Source organism: Colobus angolensis, unplaced genomic scaffold (genome assembly GCF_000951035.1).
Source record: "Colobus angolensis palliatus isolate OR3802 unplaced genomic scaffold, Cang.pa_1.0 Scaffold101, whole genome shotgun sequence".
Classification (NCBI taxonomy): Eukaryota; Metazoa; Chordata; class Mammalia; order Primates; family Cercopithecidae; genus Colobus; species Colobus angolensis.
In genome coordinates, this window is record NW_012111031.1 from 185,822 (window position 1) to 206,143 (window position 20,322).

The 20,322-nt window shown below is 43.4% G+C and overlaps 2 protein-coding genes across 7 annotated transcripts in view; one reads left to right on the forward strand and one right to left on the reverse strand.

Annotated features, from left to right (window-relative positions):
• The window catches only part of ALG11 (ALG11, alpha-1,2-mannosyltransferase), a 17,526-nt gene extending 10,595 nt beyond the window's left edge, over positions 1–6,931 (reverse strand). The window contains exons 1-2 of the mRNA XM_011938903.1: positions 6,862–6,931; positions 207–437 (exon numbers count right to left, since the gene is read on the reverse strand). Of these exons, the coding sequence (XP_011794293.1) occupies positions 207–437; positions 6,862–6,905 (275 nt within the window). The 5' untranslated portion in view covers positions 6,906–6,931. The remainder of the gene's footprint in view (positions 1–206; positions 438–6,861) is intronic.
• A 677-nt stretch (positions 6,932–7,608) lies between these two features.
• Positions 7,609–20,322, forward strand: part of ATP7B (ATPase, Cu++ transporting, beta polypeptide) — a 76,384-nt gene continuing 63,670 nt past the window's right edge. For all 6 annotated transcript variants that reach the window (XM_011938932.1, XM_011938950.1, XM_011938941.1 and 3 more), the window contains exon 1: positions 7,609–8,009. In XM_011938932.1, coding sequence (XP_011794322.1) covers positions 7,719–8,009 — 291 coding nt within the window. In that variant the 5' untranslated portion in view covers positions 7,609–7,718. The remainder of the gene's footprint in view (positions 8,010–20,322) is intronic.

Consider the following 20,322-nt stretch of genomic DNA (forward strand, 5'->3'; position numbering starts at 1 on the left):
AGGCTGAGGCAGGAGAATGGCATGAACCTGGGAGACGGAGCTTGCAGTGAGCCGAGATCATGCCACTGCACTCCAGCCTGGGTGACAGAGTAAGACTCTGTTTCAAAAAAAAAAAGAAAGAAAGAAAAAGAAAGATGAATTTCTGGGTAATAATTTTTAAGAAGTGGAACAATATAGCAAATTAGCTAAGAAAGATGGATACCTACTTTTTCTGCAGGGCTCTTAAAGCACACCATAAAACTCTTTCTCCTCCTCCACCAGCATTGCAGTATGGATGAAAAAATGCAATCACCATTTGATTTTTCCCATTTTTGCTAGTTGACACTAATTTTTTCTTTCTCTGTAGCAGCAGTCTGATTCCCCAAAGGACAATGACCAAACACACACATAAAGTTCCACATACAATTAGCCCAGGGAAGAATAATGAATAAAAAAACCTGAAATAAGAGGACAAAGTTGAGAATCAATGTGATATATACATTTAAAAAATTACAAATTAAAGTCTGCTTTTACATATCTACTTTATATATTAGTAACAAAGAGAGAATTGTCTTTAACAAGTCTGCTAACAAAATACTCAAGTGTGAAAATTCTAATTCTAATCCAATATTGAATGGATAAGTCCCCTTTAATTCCAATTCCTGTAGCATATTACCAAATGAACATACTTTAATCAGCAGTAAAAATCAACATTGAATCCCCTTTCTCCTAACTTAGTATATATGTTATGGGATGAAAACAAATTTAACTATTAATCTAAACCAGACATGATTAAGAATGTGTTATATACTGTCATTTTGAGGGTCAGATGCCAAAAAAATATGTCTTTTGAATGATCAATATTCCATTAAAGTCTGGTAAGACAGTAAATCTTTTTCATTCTGTCGCTTCACCTCAGGAAGAACAATTTTTGGGATAAAGGAATGGAACTTAGATTTCTTCACTTCCATTTCGAGTTCTGTATTTGCTCTATTTACATGACCTAATACTACTACCTTCCCTTATGTGCCTCTGAATGAGCTGCCAAAAACCCACTAATGTTCTACTTAACACTCACTAGTAAACTCATTCACAAAGTGACTGTTAAAAGGTTCTTTATTACTGTCAGGTTGATTGAAGCTCTACAAAAGCAAGGGCCCAAGCTTGCTTGTACCATATCCCCAATGCCAAGTATAATGCCTGGCACAGAGAAGGCATCCAATGTAACAGATGCAAAAGGTTATTATCTCTTCAGATATTGCTTAAAATATGTTAAAATAAAATGTCAAGGTGCTTTTCTTTTAGGATTGCCAATACAGTTGGAACCTAACTTAATATTTTTCATACTCTGCCTATCCTTTATAAAGGATTTGAGGAGGGTTTATAAGATTTAAAAACAATAAAATGCCAAAAGTTAAATAATAAAAAGTCAGGACCAGGGAAAATAGAATAAAGATGGTGTGTATGTTGGGATGGTGGCTGATGATGGATACAGGTATGCAGGCTATATTTACATACACAGTAGTGAACACCAGATTGGGCTCTGGGCTGCTTAGTAGCCTAGGCAAACAGGGAGATGTTTTGTGTAGTTATATAGTTTATTACTTCGTTTTCACACTGCTGATAAAGACATACCCAAAATGGCGAACAAAAAGAGATATAATTGGACTTACAGTTCCACATGACTAGGGAGACATCAGAATCATGGCAGGAGGTATAAGGCACTTCTTACATGGCAGTGGGCAAAAGAAAAATGAGGAGGAAGCAAAAGCGGAAACCCCTAATAAACCCATCAGATCTCACAAGACTTACTCATTATCATGAGAATAGCATGGGAAAGACCGGCCCCCATGATTCAATTACCTTCCCCTGGGTCCCTTCCACAACACATGGGAATTCTGGAAGACACAATTCAAACTGAGATTTGCAGGGGACATGGCCATATCATTCTGCCCCGGCCCCTCCAAATCTCACGTCCTCACATTTCAAAACCAATTATGCCTTCCCAACAGTCCCCCAAACTGATTTCAGCATTAACCCAAAAGTTCACAGTTCAAAGTCTCATCTGAGACAAGGCAAGTCCCTTCCGCCTACGAGCCTGTAAAATCAAAAGTAAGCTAGTTACTTCCCAGATACAATGGGGGTACAGATATTAGGTAAGTACAGCTGTTACAAATGGGAGAAATTGGCCAAAACAAAGGGGTTACAGGGCCCATGCAAGTCCAAAATCCAGCAGAGCAGTCAAATTTTTAAAGCTCCAAAATGATCTCCTTTGACTCCAGGTCTCACATCCAGGTCACGCTGAAGAAAGAGGTGGGTTCCCATGGTCTTGAGCAGCTCTGCCCCTGTGGATTTGCAGGGTACAGCCTCCCTCCTGGCTGCTTTCATGGGCTGGTGTTGAGTGTCTGAGGCTTTTCCAGGTACACGGTGCAAGCTGTTGGTGGATCTACCACTCCGGGGTCTAGAGGATGGTGGCCCTCTTCTTACAGCTCCACTAGGCAGTGCCCCAGTAGGGACTCTGCGTGGGGGCTCCAACCCCACATTTCCCTTCTGTACTGCCCTGGCAGAGGTTCTCCATGAGGGCCCCGCCCCAGTGGCAAGCTTTTGCCTGGGCATCCAGGCATTTCTACACATCTTCTGAAATCTAGGCGGAGGTTCCCAAACCTCAATTCTTGACTTCTGTGCACTTGCAGGCTCAACACCATGTGAAGCTACCAAGGCTTGGGGCTTTCACCCTCTGAAGCCACAGCACTAGCTCTACGTTGGCCCCTTTCAGCCACAACTGGAGCAGCTGAGACACAGGGCACCAAGTCCTTACGCTGCACACAGCATAGGGACCCTGGGCCCGGCCCACAAAACCACTTTTCCTTCCAGGGCCTCCAGGTCTGCCATGGAAGAGGCTGCCGTGAAGGTCTCTGACATAGCCTGGAGACATGTTCCCCCCATGGTCTTGGGGAATAACATTAGGCGCCTTGCTACATATGCAAATTTCCGCAGCCAACTTGAATTTCTCCTCAAAAAATGGGTCTTTCTTTTCTACTGCATTGTCAGGCTGCAAATTTTCTGAACTTTTATGCTCTGTTCCCCTTTTAAAATGGAATGCTTTTTAACACACCCAAGTCACTTCTTGAATGCTTTGCTGCTTAGACATTTCTTATACTAGATACCCTAAATTATCTCTTTCAAGTTCAAAGTTCCACAAATCTCTAGGGCAGGGGCAAAATGCCTCCAGTCCCTTTGCTAAAACATAAGAGTCACTTTTCTCCAGTTCCCAACAAGTTCTTCATCTCCATCTGAGACCACCTCAGCCTGGATTTCACTGTTCATATCACTATCCACATTTTGTTCAAAGCCATTCAACAAGTCTCTAGGAAGTTCCAAACTTTCCCACATTTTCCTGTCTTCTTCTGAGCCCTTCAAACGGTTCCAGCCTCTGCCTGTTGCCCAGTTCCAAAGTCGCTTCCGCATTTTTGGGTATCTCTTCAGCAGCAGCCCACTCTACTGGAACCAATTTACTATACTAGTTCGTTTTCATACTGCTGATAAAGACATACTCGAAACTGGGAATAAAAATAGGTTTAATTGGACTTACAGTTCCACATGGCTGTGAGGCCTCAGAATCATAGTGGGAGGTGTAAGGCACTTCTTACATGGTGGCAGCAAGAGAAAAATGAGAAAGAAGCAAAAGCAGAAACCCCTGATAAACCCCATCAGATCTCGTGAGACTTATTATCACGACAATAGCACAGGAATGACTGGCCCCCATGATTCAATTACCTCCTCCTGGGTCCCTCCCACAACACATGGGAATTCTGGGAGATAAAATTCAACCTGAGGTTTGGGTGGGGTCATGGCCAAACCATATCACATAGTTTTCACTGTCCACATGAAAACATACAAATCCATCAGAAAAGTAAATTTTGCTTTTTTTAGATACAGGGTCTCACTCTGTCACCCAGGCTGGAGTGCAGTGGCGCAATCATAGCAATCACTGCAGCCCCAAACTCCTTGGCTCAAGCGATCTCCTGCCTCAGGCTCCTGAAAAGCTGGTACTACAGGTGCGTGCTACCACACCCAGCTAATTAAAAAAATTTTTTTGTAGAAATGGGGTTTTTCTATGTTGCCCAGGCTGGTCTCAAACTCTTGGCCTCAAGTAATCCTCCTGCCTTGGCCTTCCAAAGCACTGAGATTACAGGCATGAGCTGCTGCACCTGGCCGGAAGTAAATATTTTATTCATATTTAGTTTTGAAATGAAGTTCTCACGTGGAATTTCCTATTGTGAACAAATCCTCATTTGTTCCTATTGTGAACAAATCTCATGTGGGATTTCCTATTGTGTACTTGAAGAGGTATCTGACTCTATTTGAAATCCCACACGAGCACTTTATTTCAAAGCTAAAATAATTGGTCTAAAATAATTTGGTCTTTATATTCTTTACACACCTTTATACCCTTAAAAATTTTACTGAAGATCCAATCTTTTGTTTACATCAGAGTTTCTCATCCTTGACACTACTGACATTTTGGACTAAATAATTCTTTGTTGGGGAGGTTGTACTATGTATTATATTTAGTAGCATCTTTGGTCTTGACCCACTAGATGCCAGTAGCACCCTCCCAATCAAAATTATCAGCTGGGCATGGTGGCTCATGCCTGTAATCCCAACACTTTGGGAGAATGAGGTGGGAGGATTGCTTGAGCCCAAGAGTTCCAGGCTGTAGTAAGCTACGATCGTGCCACTGCACTCCAGCCTGGGCAACAGAGCAAGACTCTACCTCTAAAACAATATAATTAAAAAAAAAAAAAAAAACCCAGATATTGCCAAATGCCATATGCCTTGTGAAGGGCAAAAATCACCCCGGTTGAGAACCAGTGGTTTACACTGCTTATATCTACCAATATTTAGCATATAAGAAATGAAAACTAAAGAACTTTAAAATTTTTATGAATTCATTTGAAAATAAAAATTCATAACACATTAAGTGAATGTTTTTATTAAAAAACTATATTTTCCAAACCAAAAAAAGAAATTTAACAAGAAGGGTGCTAAATTTACATTTTTTATTTACATTTTTTGCAAATCTTTTTAATGTATGGCTTGACGTGAAACCAGACAGTGGCTACTCTTTTCTGTTTCTGCATTCAATCTGTAGTGGTAAGTTGTTTCTGTTGAAGTATATGAAGAAAATTCAGGCTAACAGATATGTAGCAGGAAAAGGGAGTGTATTTTAATACATACTGAGCTTACATTTAAAATATATTTAATTTTTCACCTAGTTACAGATATTTTTCTTTGATGCTAGACCACATTTGGCAAGTTATGCAATTTCTTAACGTCAGTTGCAATGCAGACTCTGAAGCCCTATTAATGACCTTTTCACACTATTAATTAAAATCCACTATCACTTAGTTTTATCCGCTATCACTTTTGCACTTCTCAACATAGTAAAATAGGCAAATATTACCTTAATGTTATTATAAAAACAGATTTGTTGAGGACCCATTGAAGGGCCTTGGGACCTGCATGGTTCATGGAGCACAATTTGAGAACCACTGCCTTAAAGGACGAACACAGTCTGACAAAAGTGGTAAGATTCATCACTTATTTAACATTTGGAATACATGAATTCATAAAAGCAACACTACAGAGGGCAGTTTGTTTTCTCAGGACAAGCTTTCAAAAGCTTATTTAAAATGCAGCTAACCCATATAATGAAAAGACGTTTCTGGCAATTCCTTCAAATAATTTAGGTGGGAAAATTAATGTGATAGGCTTTTCAAACTGAACTATTAAACATTTAACTTAAAAGCTGAATAATGACTAAAGTTAAACCTGTCCTTTAAGTCTGGTTAGTGAGTTTATTTAGCCATTATAATGTAAAGCACTGAGGAATATTCCGTATGGCAGGGAAGAACCAAAAGCCTCTGATAACAGACTTTCTCATTCAAAATGTTTAAAGTAATGATTACAGAACTTGAAGTAGAGGGGACAAAAATGAAGAAGTGCCTGAACTTTTGAAGAGAATTAGGTATATACTGCTATTCAGAAAGCTATGTGTTAATTATAAATTTTTAGCCTGAACAAAAATATATAGGTGGTAAAAAAAATAGGTAGGTAGAATATACTAGGCCTTCTGTTTTATTAGTGGAGGGCAAGGCATTTAAAATTCAGTAGTACTACAACAACAAAGGTGGAAAAAAGTCTGGGAGTTTTTTCACCAAAATGTTAACAGTGGCTATCTCCGGATGGCAGCATTCCGGGGGGGTTTTTCTTTTACTAATCTATTTTCTAGATTCTTTTTCTAGGAGAAACAGCGTATACACGTAATACAAATAAAATAATATTTTATGCAACTTCTTACATCAGTCATAAAAATTAAAATAACAGATTATCAAAAAGCAGAGGATTCAACATAAGTTTTATATTTAAGTGACGTGTTAACAATGGCAGTTTTGGTGAGTTTAAGAGGAGAAACTAAGAGATGAGAAGGAAGATCCGGTTTCTTCTTTACTGAAGAGAGACACGATAGACTGGAAAATGTCTCGTAGCTCAATCGTAAAGAAAAATGAGGAATGAATATGAATAATTTATGACAGACTGGAGTGTGAAAGAGAAAGAAAAAGCTGAAGCAGGAAAGGTAACGACCCGTCAGCCAACAGTGAAGCAGAAGAAAACGCGGTAAATTGAGTTTTTAAGACCTAGTCTATTCCAGTCTATATAGAATACCCCCAAGAAAAAGGAAGACTGCTCATTGGCCTGAGAAATTACCTTAGATTCATGACAAGGGAGGCCATTTACTCGCAAAATTGAGCTGCACTGGACGGGCAAGTACCACTACAGAAAAGAAAACGTCTGTGAGCCCCACGACAGGCTCCTCACCTCAACAACTTGCACAGGTACCAGCTCTCTTCGCCGTCCGCCATCTTCCGCCGACCCCCGAACTCAGGAAACGCTTCACTTTCCTTTTCCCTATTGGCTCCTGAGAAAGCGAGCCGTGCTCACTCCGCCCTCACGGGCCAAATGCGCGTTACAATTGGTTGCTGGTAGCCGCTTCCCACGGCCTTCCAGCCAATAGAATATGCCGAGACGTAGACTAGTGTTCGGCCTGGCGCACACGGCGCCGCCCCCTTGGGCGGGACAGCAGCGGGGGTTGGGCTGAGAAGGGCGTGGCCTGTGATTGACAGCCGTCGCTCCTTCCCTTGCCCCTCTACCCCACTGGAAGCCCCCGCCTGGGCGCCTGCGCCCCCGTCCGCGGCCCAGAGTCCGTCGCCCGTTGGAGGCCATTGGCTGACCTTTGCGCACCGCGGATCGATTTTCCAGGTGCGGAGTTCACTGTCGCCGCGGTTGCTTCCTTTGGGACCCGCGGCGCCCGGCAGCCAGGCGCCGAGTCCGAGGAGGCGGCAGCGCGGAGCTGACCCGACGTGGCGCCACCCGGCACCTTCCCCGCAGACGGTGGGTGAGCCCTGGGAGCTGTGTCTGCGGCCCGACTCTGCGCCGCTCACCTGCCCTCACGCTCCCGCATACGCTTGAGATCCCACTACAGTGTCGGAGCGCACCAGCGCGAGGTGACTGAGACCGCGGAGGAGGACCGGCCTCCGCCCTGCGGCGCCGGCACGGCAGAGGACACTTAGGCACCGGCGGGGCCGGCAGTTCCAGGGCGGGCACTCTAAGCCCCCTGGGGAGTGGGCGAGGGTCCCAGGCCCACTCTCCCCTCGCGCTCTCATCCGCACGCCCCCATGTCGGGAGGACGGCGGCGCGCAACTTTGAATCATCTGTGTGGCGAGGGCTGCAGCTTCCCCGGTCCCAAAATAAGGGGCGGTTCCCGGACCCCTCTTGGTATTAGAGCCGAGCCGCGCCGATGCCCTCACGCTCCGCGCCTCACCTCCCCGGAGTTTAACACCACACTCTCCTCTGCCGACCAGGTGACCTTTGGCTCTGAGCCAGATCAGAGAAGAATTCGGTGTCCGCGCGGGACGATGCCTGAGCAGGAGAGACAGATCACTGCCAGAGAAGGGGCCAGTCGGAAAGTGAGTTTTGTTTCCCCGCTCCCGCGCAGCGAGCTCACTCCCACCAGGAGGACTTCCCTCCCCATGTCCTACGCTTACTCGACCCCAGGGGGGTGCGCAGGCAAGGCCGAGCCAGACCCGCAGCTCCAGGGGCGTCGTGGCGTGGGAGAAAAGGAGAAAAAGCGTGCGGTCAACTGGTGTTTGGGAACGATGGAAAACCCTGCACCTCAAAATGCACCTTTATGCTTTTAAGGGGTCTGATGCTGGAGAGGTAAAGTGAGCGTCGAGTTGCTGTGCTAGGGCTCTAATGGCTCAAAACGATGAAGTTAGTTACCTGGAGAAGTTGCTCAGAGCCTGGTGCTTGGACCAAATATGGTATATCGAGGCCCAGGAACTTTTATAACTGTTTTAAATTCATTTTAATTGTACAAGTAATACATTAAAACAATCTTTTAAAAATGCGAACAGCACAAATATTTTGCACGAAAAGCAGATCTATTTTTCAGTATTTTTCTATTCATGTACATATGTCTTCATTTGGCAGATATTTATTGAGAACTTACTATGTTTCAGGCACAGTGTTGAAGAGTTGATACATCTATCTGTATGTAATATGCACACACTCAAGAGAAATCTTTAGGTTTCGTTTGTGTGAGGTGTTAAATTTTTTGTTTTCCCTAAATGAGATCACCGTATGTGTATTCTCTAACTTTTTTCAGTTTAACAATATTTCTTAGAGATTGTTTCACTAACTGTCTAATTCAGTGCAACCTCTGCACAGTTTGAACGCATAATAGTTTATTCATGGTTTCCTAGTGGTGGACATTCTGTTTGCTACTTTTTTCCCCCTCTCTCTCTTAGAAGTGAACGTCTTTGTACATGATTTTTAATGCTGACACTGTTTCTTTAGGATAGATACTTAGGCCTGGATTGCTGGACAGAACAGTAGGCTGTTTATTTTCCACAGATTTCTGAAACTAATTCAGCAACATTGCTGGGTGCCGTTTAGTAGTGAATTCATCTAGGCTCCGGTGATACAGAAATGAAAACTAATGGATTAGTGGATGGACAGAGAGAGGCTGGTTGGTAGGTGGTTTGTATGGTATGATGACTATGCATTTGATAGGGATATGAAGAAATATTGGGAGCGGTGGCTTGTGCAGTGGAGATTTCAACTTCCTACAATGTCCCCACCTAGAGAAAAAAATCCTAATCCTTCCAAATCAAGCTCAAGACCTGCCACCTCCTTGAAACGTTCTGTAACTGCTCCTGCCCATGTTAACCTGTCTTCTGGAATCCTCTGATAATAGCGTTGACCAACGTTATTGAGCTTACTGTGTGCTGGGCATTGCGTTAGGCATTCATATCCCTCTATGTGCACTCTTGTGTTTAATTCTCACAAAAACCCTTTGATGTAGATATTATATCTTGTTATCAACATTTATTCAACAAATATTTTTTTGAGTGCTATGTGCCAGGCATTTTAGACACTGGGGATTTAGGCGGCACCAAGACCTTGCCCTCATGAATTTACATCCTAGTCGGAGATAGGAAGAAAAGGGGGTAAACAAATATATAGCGTAGGAGTTAAGGGAAAACTTCTTCTGTGTCCCGTGAAGCATCACTGAAAAATCAACTGACAGATGGCAGATTAATAGGAGAGAAGGCATACACATTTACTAACTTGCCGTGAGAGGCTTACAAAATACGATCTCAAAGGAAGGCAAAATGGTTGCCACTTTTATACTATCTTGAGGTTACAGAAAGAGTGGGGGCTCTAAGCTTGGCCAAAAACAGGTTATGTTTGTAAATCAGGTTATAGGAGGGAGAGAAGAGGAGGCCTGGCTAGCAAAGGTGGTCTTATGTAGATGAAACCTCACAGGTAGCAGCCCTCAGGGAGAAGAAATGTTTTAGACCTTGAAGGTGCCAAACTCAGCTGATCTCACCCAGATCCAGACAAGGAAGGGCCCTCTGAGAAAAACTGGCTGCATCAATGGAGAGTCTCTACAGATGCTCATCTCCCTCACAGTAGGATTACTTATGTCTGTAGGCCCTCTGAACGGCCATCTCAAAATATTTCAAGTAAGTCTATTTTGAGGTGAAATGTTTTGGTTTCCTTCAGTAGCTTTATTTCAGGTACTAGTTAGTACTGTGAAGAAAATAAAGCAGTTTGGGTCCAGGAGTTCAAGACCAACCTGGGCAGCATATCAAGACATCGTTTCTACCAAAAAAAAAAAAAAAAAAAAAGGTGGGCATAGTGATGTGTGCCTGTTGAACCGCCTACTCTGAAGGCTGAGGCAGGAGGATGGCTTGAGCCTAGGAGTTTGAGGCTGCAGTGAACTGTGATCCTACCACTGCACTTCAGCCTGAGTGACAAAGCAAGATCCTGTCTCCAAAAAAAGAAAAAAGAAAAAGCAGAGTAAGGGAATGACTTGGGTGGAGAGGAAGATGCGGTTTTAAGTAGGTAGTCAGGGAATGATTTCTCTGGGAAGGTAGGATTTGAGTAGAGACCTGAATGATTCAGATTTCGGAGAAGTATCCTAGGTTCAGAAACCATATAGGGTGAGAGTCCTAAGGCAGTCGTGTGATAAGAAGAAATATATACTTGGTCTTGTCGCACGTTCCTGACGTGGAGCTTCTCAAACCATTGTAATTTCCTGAAGGAAGGTGATAAGAGCATCTTCTGTTATTCATAACAAATCTCTTTGTTATGAATGCTGGAGAAGTAAAGTGAGCGTGGAGTTGCTGTGCTAGGGCTCTAATGGCTCAAAACGATGAAGTTAGTTACCTGGAGAAGTTACTCAGAGCCTGGTGCTTGGACCAGATATGGTATATCGAGGCCCAGGAACTTTTATAACTGTTTTAAATTCATTTTAATTGTACAAGTAATACATTAAAACCATCTTTTAAAAATGCCCTACCTGAGTTTCTGTTAATGAGAGGGCTCTTGATAGACCCCTAGATAGCTTCAAGATGGAGGCTGATTGCCAGAAGAACCAACCATGTGATTAGGGGATTCAAATGTTCAGCCAGGTACTCCAGCCTCTGGAGATTGTGCCAGTAACCAGTGGACAATGATCTCATCAGTCATGCCTGCAGAATAGAGCTTTCTTTAAATTTTTATTTATTTTTATTTATTTATTTATTTTGAGATGTAGTCTCTGTCACCAGGCTGGAGTGCAGTGGCAGGATCTCAGCTCACTGCAACCTATGCCTCCTGGGCTCAAGCGATTCTCCTGCCTCAGCCTCCTGAGTAGCGGGGATTACAGGCGCCCACCACCACACCCAGCTAATTTTTATATTTTTAGTAGAGACGGGGTTTCACCATGTTGGCCAGGATGGTCTCTATCTCTTGACCTCGTGATCTGCCCACCCAAAGTGTTGCGATTACAGGCGTGAGCCACTGCGCTTGGCATTTTTTTTTTTAACCAGCGCAGTGGATCACAAATAGAGCTTTCTTAAAAATCCTAAATGATGGGTTTTGGAGAGCTTCCTGTTGGTGAACACATCAAGGTGTTGGGAAGGTGGTGCCTGGAAAGGACATGGAAGCTCCTGGAAACCTCCATTCCCATATTTTGCCCTATCGTTTCCATGTGGTGGTTTCTTAGCTGTATTTTTTATAATAAAATGGTGATAGTAAATAAAGTGCTTTCCTAAGTTCTGCGAGCTGCTCTAGCAAATTACCCAACCTGAGGAGGCAGTTGTAGGAAACTCCTGACTTCACAGTTGGTCAGGAGTCCAGATGGTCCAGACCCAGCGACTGGCATGTGAAGTGTGGGCACTCTTGCGGGCCTGAGCCCTTACCTGTGGGGTCTGTGCTAACTCCAGATGGTTGGTGTCGGAATTGAATTGAATCGGAGGGCCCCCAGTTAGTGTCGGGAGAGTGAGCATTGGTTGGTGTGGGAAAAAACCCCACACATTTGGTGTCAGAAGTGTCATGAGTGGAAACAGTACAGAAGACATGATGTTAGAGTTTGGGGAACAATAAGAAAGCCAGATTGGCTGGGGCAGACCTAGGATTGAGTCCTAGCCAGGCCTGCCTGACTTTCTCAGTTATTTTTTATTGTCGAAACTTACTTGACACTTGGTCTTACCACCTGGTATGATTATTTAATGAATATAACTTTTATTTGTAACTCTGTGCTTCTTGAAATGGGAACCGGGTTTGTACCCTTTAAAAATCTATTTCCCACAGCACATATAGGTGCACTACAGTTGTTCTTGAATGAGTGAATTCTCAACATGATTTCTCCACATTGTTTTATCTTCAGAGGCCTCTCTGTGAGGCAACAGTGACCTGGTCATTCAGCCTTCAGTCCACAAACATTGTGGAGCACTTTCTGTTTGCCTGGTGGTCCAGCACTTACTGGACAGGGGGAGGCAAAGATGAAGAGAGGTCAGCCCCTGTGCTGGATGCCTGCTGGGACAGAGCTGTCTACACGGTACAGCACCCACAGAAGGGGCACAAAAATTCCTTCAGTGGGAGGTGGTGCTCGAGTGGGTCTTTCAGGAAGAGCAGGCGTTGACACACAGGAGCACGGAGAGAAGGGCGTTGATTAGGCACATGGGAGCACAGAGAGAAGGGCGTTGGAGGCAGAGACCAGCATGTGTCAAGGTCCAGAGGACTGGAAATGGAAAGAGGCAGTTAGGGGACTGTGAGGGGCGTGGCAAGGCTGGAAGAGTGGAAGGCTGGAAGGTCCGTGGAAGACCCTGTTTATCAGGCTAGGAGTTTGGACTTTACCCTACAGGATAACAGCCTAAGTCACTCCTGCAAGGCAGAGGGTGAACTGGGCAGGAAACTACGGGAGACCAGCTAGAGACTATTGGAAATGATCGTCCCCATCCAGACCAAATGTGGCTGAAAAGCCTGAAAAAGAACTGTAAGTTAGGTCTTCTACCCTTACTCTCTATGGAATTGTCTTCTTGGTAGAGAAACTAGGCTGTCTAAACTCAACTGTCCTGAATATTAGAGGCCAGTGGTCGTTTAGCAGTAACAGAGTGCAGTTGGTAACTACAGAGCAGGGTAAAATAAACTAAGCAAGTGACAGAGGTGGATGTTAAGTGCTTCTTTACCTGACGTACATTTTCCTCTCAATGGGAGGGATGGACATGGCCCAGTAACATGGACACTGCTCACTGATGCCATAGCATAGGTATCAAGGAAGTATCCATGTTCGGGTGACTTTAGTATCATTTTTATCTATAGGAGAAAATTGGAATCATTGCATAGTGATGAGTGATGTTCTGAAATGTCCATAGCTTTTTTTTTCTTGTATAGATTTTTCTTTTTTCTTTTTTTTTTTTTTAGCTAAATTAAAGGAGAAAATCTGAGCAGATCAAAGGTCAGTGAGATAGGGGGCAAAGCAGAGAATGACTTTTTTATTGCGATGTAACTAACGTAGTAAATACAACTTTTTTGATTTTGTTTTTGTTTTTGTTTTGTGTGTGTATTTTTTTTTTTTAGACAGAGTCTTGCTATATTGCCTGCTTGGAGTGCAATGGCTTGATCTTGGCTCACTGCAACCTCTGCCTCCTGGGTTGAAGCAATTCTCCTGCTTCAGCCTCCTGAGTAGCTGGGATTACAGGCATCCACCCCCAAGCCTGGCTAATTTTTGTATTTTAAATAGAGACTGGGTTTCACCATGTTGGCCAGGCTGGTCTCAAACTCCTTACCTCAGGTGATCCACCCTCCTTGGCCTACCAAAGTGCTGAGATTACAGACATGAGCCACCATGCCCGGCCACAAATACAACTTTTAAAACACTAGGAATTGTGAAATCTTTCATTTCTGAACATGGCAGCTTTGTTGGAGCCAGAAATTCAGGCAACCACATGGATGGTGCTAGCAGTTTCTTGTTTCTAATCTCAGTTGTGCCTTCCGATGCCTTTTACTTGTCCTTATCAACTTTGTGTGATTCTTGGCAAGCCTTTGCCATTTGGAGTGAGCCCTCTGCACAATTTCTGCTGTCCCTTGTTTTCAACAGGTAACTTTACTTCTTACTCAAGGAAATTGACATCATTGAGTATGTTTTTCTTCAACTTTCTGCCTAGCTCTACCCACCTTCTCCCTCAATTTTTCTTTTCCTTTCCAACTTTTCTTTTTGTTTCAAGAGGTAGATTTGTTACATGGGTAAATTGCGTGTTGTGGGGTAGGTGTACAGATACCCTATAGGTAGTTTTTTAATCCTCACCCTCCTCCCACCCTCCACCCCCAAGTAGGCCCCAGTGTCTATTGTTCTTTCTTAGTGTCCATGTGTACTCAGTGGTTAGCTCCCACTTACAAGTGACAACATGCAGTATTTGGTTTTTGGTTCTGGCGTTAATTTGCTTAGGATAATGACCTCCAGCTCTATCCATGTTGCTGCAAAGGACATGATCTCATTTTTTTTAATGGTTATGTAGTATTCCATGGTGCATATGTATCACATTTTCTTCTTTATCTGCTCTGCCTTTGATGCTCATCCAGGTTGATTCTGTTTTTGCTATGTTGTGAACAGTGTTGAAATGAGCATATGCATGCATTTGTCTTTATGGTAGAAAGATTTATATTCCCTTGGGTATACACTCAATAATGGGATTGTGGGGTCAAATGGTACTACTTTTTGTTTTTTGACAAGGTCTCACTCTGTCCCCTAGGCTCTGGAGTGCAGTGGCATGATGACGGCTCACTGCAGCCTCAACCTCCTTGGGGTCAAGTGATCCTCCCATCTCAGCCTCCCAAGTAGCTGCAACTACAATCACATGTCATCACGTCCAGCTAATTTTTTTTTTTTTTTTCTCTCTAAGGGACAGGTTTTGCCATGTTGCCCGGTTGGGCTGGTCTGAAACTCCTGGGCTCAAGCCATCTTCCCTCCTTGGCCTCCTAAAGTGCTGGGATTACAGACAAGAGCCACTGTGCCTAGCCAAATGATAGTTCTATTTTTAAATTCTTTGAGAAATCTCCAGGTTGCTTTCCACAATAGCTGAACTAATTTACATTCCCAGCAGTTGTGTGTATGCATTTTCTTTTCTCCACCACCTTGCCAGCATCTGCTATTTTTGACTTTTTAGCAATAGTCATACTGACTGGTGTACTGACTGGTGTGAGATGGTATCTCACTGTGGTTTTGATTTGCATTTCCCTGGTGATTTGTAATGTTGAGCATTTTTTCATATGCTTGTTGGCCACGTGTATCATGTATGTCCTTCTTTGAGAAGTGTCTATTTATGTCCTTTGCCCATTTTTCAATGGGTTCTTTTTTGCGTGTTGATTTGTTTAAGTTTCTTATAGATTCAGGATTTTAGACCTTTGTCTGATGCATATTTTGTAAATGTTTTTTCCCCTTCTGTAGGTTGTCTGTTTATTCTATTCCAAATTTTATGTAGACCTACAACCTATGTTTGTCTCCTTATCTCTAGAATCGGAGGACAGGCCTGTCTTCTTTTAAGGTCATCCCCTCTACCAGTGTCCTTGACACCTTCCTCTCTGCTTGTTCTGGAGCCTCCTCATGTCTTCTCTCCACTTTCCCCTTTTCTGCTGATTTCTCTCTTTCTGCCTGTGACACTGTGCAATTTGCTTTTATTCTAAAATCTCTCCCATTACTTTGTTTCTGTCACTAGCTGTTACACTATTTCTCTTCTCCCTTTTTCCCTCAGTTTCCTAGAAAGAATAGTCTGCACTTGCTTATTTACAGAAAGTGCCTAGGAACCCCACCTGACTCACGAACAAGAGCGTAATCACCACCATGGCACCCTCCCAGCTGCTCCTTCCTTATCTTTTTGCATCACCCATAGGAGTGCCCACCACAGAGGTGACCACCATGCTCGATATTGTGTTCATTGTAACCCAGCTTTCTATTTTCTATTAAGCTTTGTTACATATATATGAATGCTTGAATAATATATTATTTAGTTTTCCTCCTTTCTGAGCTTCATAAATATGGTATTATAGCACGTTTAGTCTTAAAGGACCAGCTTTTCTAACTAGACATTGCATTTCTAAGATTCATGGCTGTGTTAAATGCCATTGGGAGGTATACAGCACAGTTTATCCAGTTTCCTTGAAGAGTGCTTGGAGGTCTGTGGGTTTTTGCACTTTATGAGCAACTCTGTTGTGAACATTTTTGTTTGTGTCTCCTGATACACAAAGGCAGTTTGTCCACTGCTTTTCCCATTGCCCTCTGGCTTTTCCTTCACTGCTGTCCTGAATCTTCTCTTGTTTAGGTTTCCATGAATACCAAAGGCAGGTCCTCCCCAGTTCTTATTTGAATGGCCTCTGCTATGGTTTGAGTGTTGTCATCCCATATTTCATGTTGAATGTTAATCCCCAGTGTAACAGTATTAAAAAGTGAATCCTATAGGAGGTGATTGAAGCCCTCATGAGTGGGACTAGGTCCCCTTATGAAAAGTCTGGATGGAGGGAGTTTGCCCCTTTTCACCTCTTCAGCCACATGAGGGAGGACACAATGTTTCTGTCCTCTGGAGGACACAAAAACATGGCTCCATTTTAAAACAGGGCAGCCCCCACCAGACACTGACTAACTCGCCAGAGCCTTAGTCTTGGACTGTCCAGCCTCCAGAACTATGAGAAATAGAGTTGTATTGTTTATAACTACCTAGTCTGTGGTAGTTTGTTACAGAGGCATGCCGAGACCAGCTCAGTTGGGAGACCCTAACCCAGCGGCATTAGAGGAATTAAAGACACACAGAAATATAGAGATGTAAAGTGGGAAATCAGGGGTCTCACAGCCTTCAGAGCTGAGAGTCCCGAACAGAGATTTACCCACAAATTTATTAACAGCAAGCCAGTCATTAGCATTGTTTCTATAGATATTCGATTAACTAAAAGTAAGGGATGGGCCGAAATAAAGGGATGGGTCTGGCTAGTTATCTGCAGCAGGAACATGCCCTTTAGGCACAGGTCGCTTATGGTGTTGTTTGTGGTTTAAGAACATCTTTAAGCGGTTTTCTGCCCTGGGCAGGCCAGATATTCCTTGCCCTCATTCCAGTAAACCCACAACCTTCCAACGTGGGTGTTATGGCTGTCATGAACATGTCACAGTGCTGCAGAGATTTTGTTTATGGCCAGTTTTGGGGGGCCTGTTCCCAACAGAGGCACAAAGGGACTAAGATAGAAATTGGTACCAAGAAGTGGAGTATTGCTATGACAGATCCCTGAAAACGGGGAGTTGGCTTTGGAACTGGGTAAAGGGGAGGGGGCTGGAGGAGTTTGGAGGTATATTCTGGAAAAAGCCTAGATAGTATGAACTAAGCATTAAGGATTATTTTAGTGAGGGCCCAGAAGAACAGAGCTGTAGACAGAACCCGAATCTTCTTAGAGGTTCCTTAAGTGGTCATGATCAGAATGTTGGTGGAAATATGGACAGCAAAGGTCATTTTGATGAGGTCTTAGATAGAAATGAGGAATATTTTATTGGGAACTAGAGAAAAGCCAATTCTGTTTTTATTTATAAAATGGCAGAGAACGTGGGTCAGTTGTGTCTGTGCCCTAATGCTTTGTGGAGGATAGATGATGAACTAGATGAAGAGTGATAAACTAGGATATTTGGTGGAAGAAATCTCTAAGCAGAGAGTGCAGGGTGCTGCATGGCTTCTCTTAATTGCTTGTAAGAAAATGCAAGAAGAAAACAAATTAAAGACAAATTATAATCAAAAGGGAAGCAGAACTTACAAAGATTCGGAAAATGTTCAGTCAGGCTAGATCATAAAGAATGAAAAGGCTGCTGGGAAGAATGACCTTAAAGGGATTTGGAAGGTCTTTGGGACTACTACTTCTGTCACAGGCCCTGAGTGCCTGGACCATGAGGGCAGGAGGGAGAGGACCATGCGCCGCCAGTGGAGCCATGGGTCTAGTTGCCCAGAGCTACCTCGAATCTCTGCTTCCTGCATTCTGCAGTGCTCCTTGGCCACCCCAGCTGTGGCTCAGGTGTGGCTTGGGCTGCTGCTCTGGAAGGTGCAGGCTGTAAACCTTGTTGTCAATGTGGTGCTGACTGCAGCTGAGCAGAGTTCAAGAGCTGTGGAGTGTGGCTACTTTCATCTAGATTTCAGACGATGTCTTGGAGAACCCGGGCCCAGGCAGAAAACGTCTATGGGGAAGAGCTGTCACAGAGCGCCCCCACTAGGGCAATACCATCAGAGTCATGAATTGGCCAGTGCCAGACTACACAGTTCAGGGCTCCATCTAGGGGGAATGAGGGAAAGACTATGAAGTGTTCAGGGAAGCAAAACAAAGAGAATAATTGATTGGTTAAAGTAGAAAGGCCTAGTTATAAGCTGTCGTGAGATTGGAGAAAAAATTAAAAATAAGGAATAAAAAAGACCCTAGTTAGAGTTTAGTTGGCGGTTCCTGACTGATGAAGTCTCTAGTTAGGGGTAGTTGATGGATTCTGATTGGTTACGCTTAAGCTTTGTTTTACTGTTTATATTGACTTGGGTTTGGTTTGCTTACATAGGAACCTGAAGTGCTGGAGTCTTCTCAGCCTAATTGCTTCCTGATTAATGATTTTTTAACACAAGTTAGGATGCAACTCCATCTTCCTGATACCTCATGGCCTAAGACAGCTGTTGGGGCTGCAGCTGTGTATTTCAAGTTTGCACACCGTTGAAATAAGGGAAAGGCAAGGATAATCCTGCTCTCTCTCTTTTTTTTTTTTTTGAGACAGAGTCTTGCTCTGTCAGCCAGGCTGGAGTGCAGTGGCACGATCTCGGCTCACTGCAACCTCCCTCTCCTGGGCTCAAACAGTTTTTTTTGCTTCGGCCTCCCGAGTAGCTGGGTTTACAGGCATGTGCCACCACACCCGGCTAATTTTTATATATTTTTTTAGTAGAGATGGGGTTTCACCATGTTGGCCAGGCTGGTCTTGAACTCCTGACCTCAGGTAATCTGCCTGCCTCGGCCTCCCAAAGTGCTGGGATTACAGGCGCGAGCCACCACGCCCAGCCAGTACCACTCTTTTTTAAGGAGCCTGCTTAGGAGCCCTGACAAACAACTTTGCCTTATATTGCATTGGCTAGAACTGTGGCCAGTTTTCAACATCTTAAAATGGGACGATTTTACTGTATAAAACTCCAGCTATCCACCTTCTCTTGGAAGCTCTAGTGACACCAGGCCTTTTGACAACAGTTGGCTGGAGCTGAGGAACAGCTGCCTCTTCCAGGTGGGACGTGAGCTCCTCCTGTGGCCACAAGCCCCACACGGCCTGTTCTGCTCATTTAAGTCACTGCCTACTTGTGACAGTACAGGCACACCTTTGCTTTATTGCCCTTTTGCAGATGCTGTATATATATATATATATATATATTTTAACTAGTTGAAGGTTTCTGGCAACCCTGCACTGAGCAAGTCTATCTACTGATGCCATTTGTGTAACAGCATGTACTCACTTCATGCCACATTTTGGTAATTCTCACAATATTTCAGATTTTTCATTATTATTATATCTGTTATGGTGATCTGTGATCAGTGCTCTTTGATGCTACCATTATAATCATCTTGGGGCCCATATAAGATGGCAAAGTTAATCTATAAATGTGTGCATTCTGACTGCTGCACTGACTCCAGCAGTTCCTGTCTCTGTCTCTCCCTCCCTCTCAGGTCTCCCTATTTCCTAAGACACAACGATATTAAAATTAGGCCAATTAATAACCCTACAATGGATTCTAAGTGTTCAAGTGAAAGAGTCCACTCCCTTTAAAAGCTAGAAATGATTAATCTTAGTGAGGAAGGCTTGTCAAAAGCTGAGATAGGCTGAAACCTAGGACTCTGGTGCCAAACAGTTAGCAAAGTTGTGAATGCAAAGGTAAAATCCTTGTAGGAAAGTAAGTACTACTCCAGTGAACACATGAATGATAAGAAAGCAAAACAGCCTTACTGCTGATATGGAGAAAGTTTTAGTGATTTGGACATAAGATCAAACCAGACACAACATTCTCTTAAGCCAAAGCCTCGTCCAGAGCATGGTCCTCAACATTGAAGCAAGGCCTTCTACTAGCAGAAAGACCATGACTTACTGACAGCTCAGATGATTGTTAGCATTTTTTTGCCATAACATATTTTAAAATTAAGGTATATGTATTTTTTTATACATAATGCTATTGCACACTTAATAGACTATAGTGTAAACATAACGTTTATATGCACAAGGAAACCAAAACCTTTGTGTCACTCACATTATTAGGATATTTGCTTTATTGTGATGATCTAGAACCAAACCCATGATATCTCTGAGAGATCCCTGTGTTTGAACTTAGATCCCTGGCTTGAAGGGATAAAGGAATGAGTAAGTGAGGGAGGAGGGAGTCAGCTTTTGCATGAGGCTCGCTAGCTCCCTCCCTC